At 40.1% G+C, this 8251-nt stretch overlaps 1 protein-coding gene across 1 annotated transcript; it reads right to left on the bottom strand.

Moving 5' to 3' along the window:
* Positions 1-376: 376 nt before the first annotated feature.
* On the bottom strand, positions 377-4523 carry LOC149816347 (hydroxyproline O-galactosyltransferase GALT6-like). Its single transcript, XM_089987532.1, has 7 exons — positions 3380-4523; positions 2554-2786; positions 2146-2436; positions 1913-2041; positions 1647-1820; positions 952-1059; positions 377-866 (listed from the first exon to the last, which is right to left on the bottom strand). Exons 1-7 carry the CDS (start codon positions 4296-4298, stop codon positions 660-662), a joined length of 2061 nt encoding a protein of 686 aa, XP_089843658.1. The 5' UTR covers positions 4299-4523; the 3' UTR covers positions 377-659.
* Between the last annotated feature and the right edge of the window lie 3728 nt (positions 4524-8251).

Genomic DNA, 8251 nt, shown 5'->3' with positions numbered 1-8251 from the left:
TTTAATGAGAACCAGCTTTTGGATTACCAGAATCTGATCTGATCTGTATACAGATTTTTTAGGTAATCCAAAAATCAATGGCTATAAAGGTATCAAATTTTTCCTACTCATAAAAATACATTTAAACATCATCCAAGGGTCTATTCCTACTAAATCAAGATAAATGCATCTAATGGTCCAAATCTATCACAAAATACTTCAAACTATGGGACCTAACAAGACCTAATGAAAAAAGGGGGCCTAATATGTTCAGTTTACTCTCTCTCTCTCTCTCTCTCTCTCTCTCTCTCTATATATATATATATATATATATATATATATATATATATATATATATATATATATGTGTGTGTGTGTGTGTGTGTGATGGATAACATTGGCTAGTGAAAATTTGCAATATTTTCATTTTTTTCAGTTATACTAACCAAGCATCTGAACAGATCGACAAAAAGCTAAAACTGGGGGCACTGAGCCACTGTTGTAGTTATCGTATTCCAACCCACTGGAATTCTCTACAAACCAAAGTACACATGGGTTTTTAAGCAATTGCGTCCATGGCATGCTGAACCTGTGTGTGGCCCCCCTCTAAGAATGACAGGAATACAGGAGGAAAAAAGAATAAATAAATGAATAAGGCGGGCAGCCGTCTGTAAAACCTATCATCTCGCATTGCAGCACTCAGATCTTCCCCTCTGTAGCTTATCCCATATGCACATCATCTGCCTAGGTGACTGGTAGTGGGCAGTTATGTAATCATCCATGCATCCGAACTGATAAAACTTCCAGTCATGAAGGTACTGAACCGGCCTCGAGGCATTGAACTGTTCAACCCACATGCCCATGCTCACGTCCTCCATCTTAAACAGCTGCATTATTGAATTTTTTGCCAATCACTAACAAGTTTTGTGGAAGAGGTAGTCATGAAGGGAGAGTCTAGATATTGGTGCTTACCCTTAATGTGCGCTTCTCAAACTCTGATACCACAAACTTAGCAATATCAGAAGATACTACATATCCTGGGCCATTTGCATATGGTGGATAGTCCTCCTCGGGCCATTCCTGAAACGTACAGCAACAGAAGTCATGGCAAAACATCTTAGAGAGAGAGTCATTCTTCTAATTATAGTGTCATTAATTAAGATTTTATGTTTATTATATACACCATATAGGTTTGCTATAGACGTCAGAGTTGAGGAGACCATAACAAGCATTGTAACATATCCAACTTGGACTTGGAACATTACAAAGAGACGTCTTTCCAAAGTCCTTGAATCAGCTATGAATCCACTATTTATTCATTCCGAGCTTTGGCAGAAATGCCTAAGAACAAAGGTTAACATAACAGAGTGTAAGGAGCTCAAGCAGGCTTATACAGTTGTGCCACTAAAGATCGCAAAATGTAAACAATCAGTGAATGAAGTCATCCACGTATCATTCGCAGATGAGAGTGGAATATATCCCCCAATTAGAAATTGAAACTTAAAAAGGAGCACGTCCTACTAAGATTAAGAACATGGAAATGTAAATACTAATATTCCACATTTCCACGGATCAACATTCTGACAAAAAACAGGAGAGATATATCACGCACTATCTTCAAGAATGGAAACTCACAAGTCACAATGAATATCAGTCTTAAGACATACCTCATATGTTACAGCCCATTTACCAGAGCGTAGTGGCTTATGATAGTAATTTATGTTCCCCACATACAGGCTTTTATTTGCTGGAACCTTCTTTATCACATTCATCACAGAGTTCAATCGAACAAATGTGTCATCATCACATTTCATGATGTGTTTAGCTGATACAACACGCACCTGTGCATGAAAATAATGGATAGTAAAATCAGTATACATCTCAAAAAGCATCAAAGAAAAAATAAAGCACCCCAAACACCTTAACCACTCACCCCATACTCGCATATGGCAACAGTCTTCAAAACTACAAGATCGTAGCTATCCATGAATGGCACAATTATGACATCACCAAAGAACTCGGATTCCTTTTTAAGCTCCATATTTACTTCCCTTCTTCCGTGCTGCCCACAATGAAGATTAAAATGAACAATGTTTCCCAAAATGAATGAATAACAAAATCTTCCTAACAAGTAATGAAAAAGAAGATAGAATCATAGAATCTTACCACTGCGATAAAAAAACGTGCTACCACCTTTGAAGATTTAATCAGTTTGGACTGCATCCAAGACTTTCTAACAGCCATGCGCTCAGCAAAATGGTTGCCTGCAGACAAGATTCCAATGAAGAGTTCCACCGGGCCATTGGGTAGAGGGGGGGCTTTCCACCTGTTTGACATTTCAAGATGCCTCTGTGGTGCAAAGCTAGGATGAGAAGTGGGCAAAGATGCCGTAAACACAGAATGAACTTCGACATCTCCACTTACTGACAACCCAGTGGCATCCTCAAGAACAAACCCCTGTATTTGTTTTTCCAAATGCAAGGAACCAAAGCACCATCAGACAATCAACTTTCGAAAATTCAGGCCAAGGAAACAAAAGGGATGTCTAACATTTGATTGATCAGTATCACTTACAGTGCGATAGGGGAAGGACGTTACATGTCTCCCATCGATAATGACATGGTAGCCTTCTAAACCAGCACTAAGAGTGAGGACAAACAACTTATCCTCCACAAATGGGAAAGGCCAATCAAAGGTAACCTTCTTTGTTCGTCCTATCAACCGGTTCAACCACCACATAGTCTTCGATTCCTCTGAGTGGTCACCATCATCTTGGATCCACTTCTCGCACTTTACAAGGCCATCAACTATATTCATGCACAGAAAAGAGCAGCAATCAGAACACTGTTATCTCAACACTATGAACAGAAACGAGATGCTTTAGATAAAGAAAAAGAAAATACAAAGGAACTAAATTGCCAAGACCATGAATGAATTACTGCAAATGTTCTAGTTTCAGGCTAACCTCAATAGTCAAAAGTTTATATAGAGCCTCTTTAGACGAAGAACTAGAGTGGGAAATCATGAATGAATTACAGCAAATTTTCCGACCTCAAAAACCAAATTTATGTAGAAAAGAGAACAATTTAATAACAAATCTTCATCAGAAAGACGATGAATACAAGACTCAACTTATGCAGCAAACAGGCAATGAAAATATGCAAATCTCCCCAACAAAGCCTCAAAGGCAATAGGATCATGAATTGTATAGAATTCCATCAACCATTTCCCAGTTTTCAACTTCAGTTGGAAAAACACGGATGACAGTGCGACCCAATATGTTTCAAGATTACCAGTTTCTAGTTCTAAATTGATCTTCCCAACAAAAAAAAAACAGAAAAAACAATCAAAAGAAGCATTTAGAGCATGAGAAAAAGTACAGTGGGGTCAGAAATCTTACCGGTTTCCTCATTTGCTTGAGATTTCCATCCCTCGCAGCGAACAGCGGTTCCCCACTGCATCCTGTAGCAAGTATTCTGCTCTATAACCGGCCTCTCACTCCAATCGCCCTTCATTCTTGGATTGAAATGCAGAATTTTCGGCGGGTCCTCTCCATCGACCGTCTTGAGCCCCTGGAGCTCCATTGTGAACTGCGAGACGAGCACGGATTGATTTCCCTCCTTCAAAGACGAAATCTTCGGGTTGTACTCGGTGTGAGCAGGGTGAGGCTTGCCCACGAGCGTGATATGCGAACCGAGAGTCAGACCACAAGGGAGGACCATGATCCCTTCCCTCTCCGAGAACTCCGACGCCGTCAACGTGATCGAATTCGGGCAAGATTCCACGGCCGCGACGCGGGAACTGTTCCTCTCTCCGCCCTCGGCCACGCTCCTGCTCGACTCCATCTCCTTCCACACCTTTCCCCCCAATTCCCATGCATCCATCACCGATTTCTGGAGCTCGGAGAACCGCTCAGAGCCCGCCGACGACGAGGAAGAAGAAAAATTACTCCTGTCTACAACGAGGACCAGCCTCGACACGATCGGGAACTTCCTCATCCTGCGCCCGCGCGACGACCGATCGCCCGCATCCGACGCCGGTGCGGGAGAGACCCTAAGGGGAACCACCAGCGGCCTGGAGGGCGCCTCCTTCTTCTCGCGATCCTCCTCGCTCCTCCACAGCGCCTCCTCCATCCCTTTCCGGAGAAACCGGCGGCTGTCGAACTCACCCCCGCCTCCTACGGCCGCGAAGCCACTCCACAGCAGGGAGGACACCTCCAGCAAGCTCATGAAGAGCAGGTACGCGGCGCCGGCGCAGAGAAACGCGAAGAGCGCACGCCTCCGCACCGGCGACGACTGACCCGCCTTCCCCTTCTTCATTTTTTTCTCTTTTCTACCGTGAACCTAAACCCACCAATCTGTACAGCACCACCGGTCTCTCTTCTCCGTCCGGAAACCGCTAACACTCCGAACGCGAGAGTCGGTTTCCGGGAGAAGGATTCCGAGGAATAAATAGCAGAGTCGGCATGAGAAGGAGGGTAGGGAAAACGTGAACCGGGAAAGGGTTTCCCGGGGAAAGTTCCTTCTCTCCAGTCAGCAGACGCTAACAAGGCAGAGATTTGGTGTTGGGAGGGAGGGAAGAAGTATGGCGGAGGCAGAGGAAGAAAACGAGAGAAGTGGGTAACACGGCAAAAGTTAAACAAATGGAATCAAAGAAACGGGAGACTTTCTTTAAGCATTTGTGGGCCGGCTAACTGAGCCATTTTAAGCTTTCAAGGGGCAATAAAAAGTTTCATAATTCAAAAAAATACCTAAAAATATCGTGGTTAATTAAAAAGGTGCAGGAGTTTACTATCATTTCTCATTATCATATTTCGAAAAATTACACCTAAAAAAATGAGAGAGAAGTCTTTGAACTAGTGAATTAACTCACCCTCATCTTGGGTTTAGTGATAACTTAAGTTAAATGGATAGAAGTTTGTTGCTGATCAACCTGGAAAACTTTAGGTGCCTTTTAAAAAAATTTAAAACTCAAATGAATTTTTTTTATTAATGTGCGTTTTAAAATAAATAAAGATTTAAGTCGTCTCTCTCTCTCTCTCTCTCTCTCCGTATAGAGCCGTTGAGAGTGAATTTATTTATTTATTATATTTTAATCGAGGAATGTTTTTACTTAAAATATTTCTTTTGGATCTTTTTTTAATTGACAGGAAAGAAATATTAATTAAAATGTGAGAGAGGCGGCGGGAGGAGGGAGGGGAGGTCCTGATAGTCCAAGGAGAAAGTCTACCACGCGGCGATTGCACAATTGGCACTCAAGGATATGACCTTGTCCATCGGATCAACGGGTCGGGTTTGGTTAAGACTCGTTGAAACCAGTCTTGGTTTCGATTTTTTGGGTATAGTATCAGGTTCAGACCCGAGTTTAATCGAATTCACTATAAGAGAAACCATACCCAGTCCATAATCATACCCGGTAAAACAATATTTTTTATTATTTTTATATTAAAAATTTGAGGGTTTTCACTGGAACTCAGGTCGCACCCGGGTCTGGTATAAAATTTTACAAACTATACCTGAATTATTGTATTGATTGAATATTCAGGTCGGGACCCAAATCTTAATCGGGTCTTTTTATTTATCACCATCAAGTGTTGTGAGAGGCGTACGCCTCAGTACCTGAAGTGTACACCTCAGAGGCGAGGCGCACGCTCAAGGTACTGAGGCGTTGTTGTGATGCGCAAATTGCCCCTCATCAACCTCTGGAATCCCCTCCTTCATCTCCAAGTCTTCCTCCTCCGCCCGATTCGTCGGTTGTGCTAACCCCAAGTGCCGGTGGATCCATCGCCACGTGTCGGCCAATTGCTCCTCTGTCGCTCCATGTCCCTCGTACATCCTCTTGTCCAGCTCTGGCATCACCTGCGGCGACCTCCTCCTCTCTGATACGCTGTCACTGCCAGGGAAGCCCCCGGTGGCAAACTTCGCCGTTGGCTGCTCAGTCTTCTTCGACCACCGGCATAGCTGGTTTCGGATGCGCCCCCCCCCCCTCGCTTCTGTACCAGCTGGGCGCGTGGTCCTTCTCCTACTGCCTCCCCTCCCACCGCTTCGCTTCCATACCAGTTGTGAGAGGCGTACGCCTCAGGTACTGAGGCATACGCCTCATAGGCAAAGCGCAGGCTCAACGCCTAGCCTCATCGCATTTAACAACCTTGATCACCATACCCGGACCCTGTAGGATTTGGTTCAGGTAAACCCCACCCGTTGACACCCCTAGTATTTTATTGGCGGCTGTTTCTTGTGGCGTGTATATATCATCTCACTTGGCAAATATTCCCACCCCACGTTTGGAATCTATAACCAACATCTCACTATTCATGCATTGGAAGTTGACCATATAGATCAAGTATTTTTAATGCTTAAACGTGTTTTTTTTTAAATAAAAGTCAAAGGCCTATATTGAGTTTTTAATTAAATTAATTCAATATGAGATGTTGCTTTACTAAGTCACTAAAACATGATAACTAAAACTAAGTGAATTGGGTATTTCTAACACTTTTTTTTTGTAAATGCCAAGCATATGGTTAATTTGCTACGAATCAGGATTGTGTATTTTTTATGAAAAAATTATGATTTTTGGAGGTGGAAATATTGATGAAGATTATGAGATGTTGATTTTAAAGCCTTAAAATATATTATTTATGCATCATAATCGGATGATTAAAGTGTTGGTCCTTGTAAAACCAAGCATATAGATCACACTTGTGCATTAAATCGAGTCAAGATGTGATTCAAAAAATAGATCCATCTTCGATTCTATATATTTTTTTGTATTTTTAAAATTTTGGTTAAAGAAACCTATAAATTCAAGGGCACGAAGGAAAAATGTTGTGAATATGCAATAGCTTTCAACCCCACCCGATCGGAATTAGGCCCATGAGCTTAACAGACAGGCTGTGGGTTTTGTATTAGAGCTGGGCCTAACATGAACTGAGATTATGCCCAACCCTGTTGGTCAACAGGTTGAGCTTGATCAGACCTAGCCTGTCAACGACCAAATCTAGCAGATCTACTAAACGGGTTGGGCTGGCCCAGCCCGCCCATTGTCCAGCCCTAATTGCAAATAGCTGAATTTGATAAGTAACCCTGAAGGTCTTCTCCATACCATCATAAAATCAACTTGACAATTTGATTTTTTTTTTTCTAAAGACTTTTTTTCCCCCTTAAGGCCAGGGGACTCCGATGACTTAAAAATAGGCTTTCTTAAAAGTTGTCATTAATGTTTTTGCATACTTGGCTCTCCATATGGGCATGTTTGATGGCACTTATCGCTCCCATCAAACACTGGACACGGTGAGTGTACATCCGCCATGTCCCTGTTATGTTGGGAACAGGGATGATGGTAACACCACTTAAAAAAAACTCGGGAGGAGGGGGTCTAACCCAACTCTCTCTCTCTCTCTCTCTCTCTCTCTCTGATTAGGGCTCTTAACGAGAAATTTATTTTATTAGGGTTTTGAATCATTTTTTTTAATTAAGGTTTTTATATTTAGTTTGATTAGATTTTTTGTTGATTTGATTAGGGGATTTTTTATACTATTTTCTTCTATTAGTTTTTTTATCTTTGATTTTCAATGATTAGGGATTTGAATCAAATATCTTTAATTATAAATTTTGACATTTCATTTGATTAAGTTTTTTTTTTATTTGATTAGGGTTTTTTCTTTAATTTTTTTATTAGGGCTTTAAATCAAATATCTTTAATTAGAGCTTTTGATATTTAATTTGAATAGGATTTTTTCTATTTGGGCTTTGAATCAAAATATTATTAATTAAGGTTTTTGATATTTAATTTGATTATGGTTTTTTCTTTGATTTTCTTTTATTAGGGCTTTGAATCAAAATATCTTTAATTAAAGCTTTTGATATTTAATTTGATTAGAGATTTTTTTTTATTAGGATTTGAATCAAATATCTTTAATTAGAGCTTTTGATATTTAATTTGATTAGGGTTTTGAATCAAATTTTTTTAATTAAGGCTTTTGATATTAAATTTGATTAGGGATTTTTTTTATTAAGAATTTGAATCAAATTTTTTTAATTAAGGCATCTTATAGTTAATTTGATTAGGAACTTTATTGTATTTTATTAGAGTTTTTCTTTTATTAGGATTTGAATAGGGCTTTTTATATTTAATTTTTTGATTTATTTATGGTTTCTTTGATTTTATGATTTATTTTTCTTGTAGTTTAGGGTTTTGGTTTATTTATTATTTATTTTCTTGTATTTTAGGGTTTTATGATTTATTTATGGTTTTTTATATAAAAAAACAAATT

This window comes from Nuphar pumila, chromosome 14, assembly GCF_984573655.1.
Source record: "Nuphar pumila chromosome 14, dmNupPumi1.hap1.1, whole genome shotgun sequence".
NCBI classification, from domain to species: Eukaryota; Viridiplantae; Streptophyta; class Magnoliopsida; order Nymphaeales; family Nymphaeaceae; genus Nuphar; species Nuphar pumila.
Note: the sequence above shows the minus strand (reverse complement) of the source record. Positions and strands in the feature narration are given on the sequence as shown.

Bases quoted from the DNA above. Each gene is read 5' to 3' on its own strand.
- LOC149816347 (XM_089987532.1), bottom strand. From the start codon at position 4,298: ATGAAGAAGGGGAAGGCGGGTCAGTCGTCGCCGGTGCGGAGGCGTGCG. The intron at 2,437-2,553 runs GTAAGTGATACT...AAACAAATACAG, and splicing joins CGTCCTTCCCCTATCGCACT to GGGTTTGTTCTTGAGGATGC. The intron at 2,042-2,145 runs GTAAGATTCTAT...CATTGTGGGCAG, and splicing joins CACGTTTTTTTATCGCAGTG to CACGGAAGAAGGGAAGTAAA.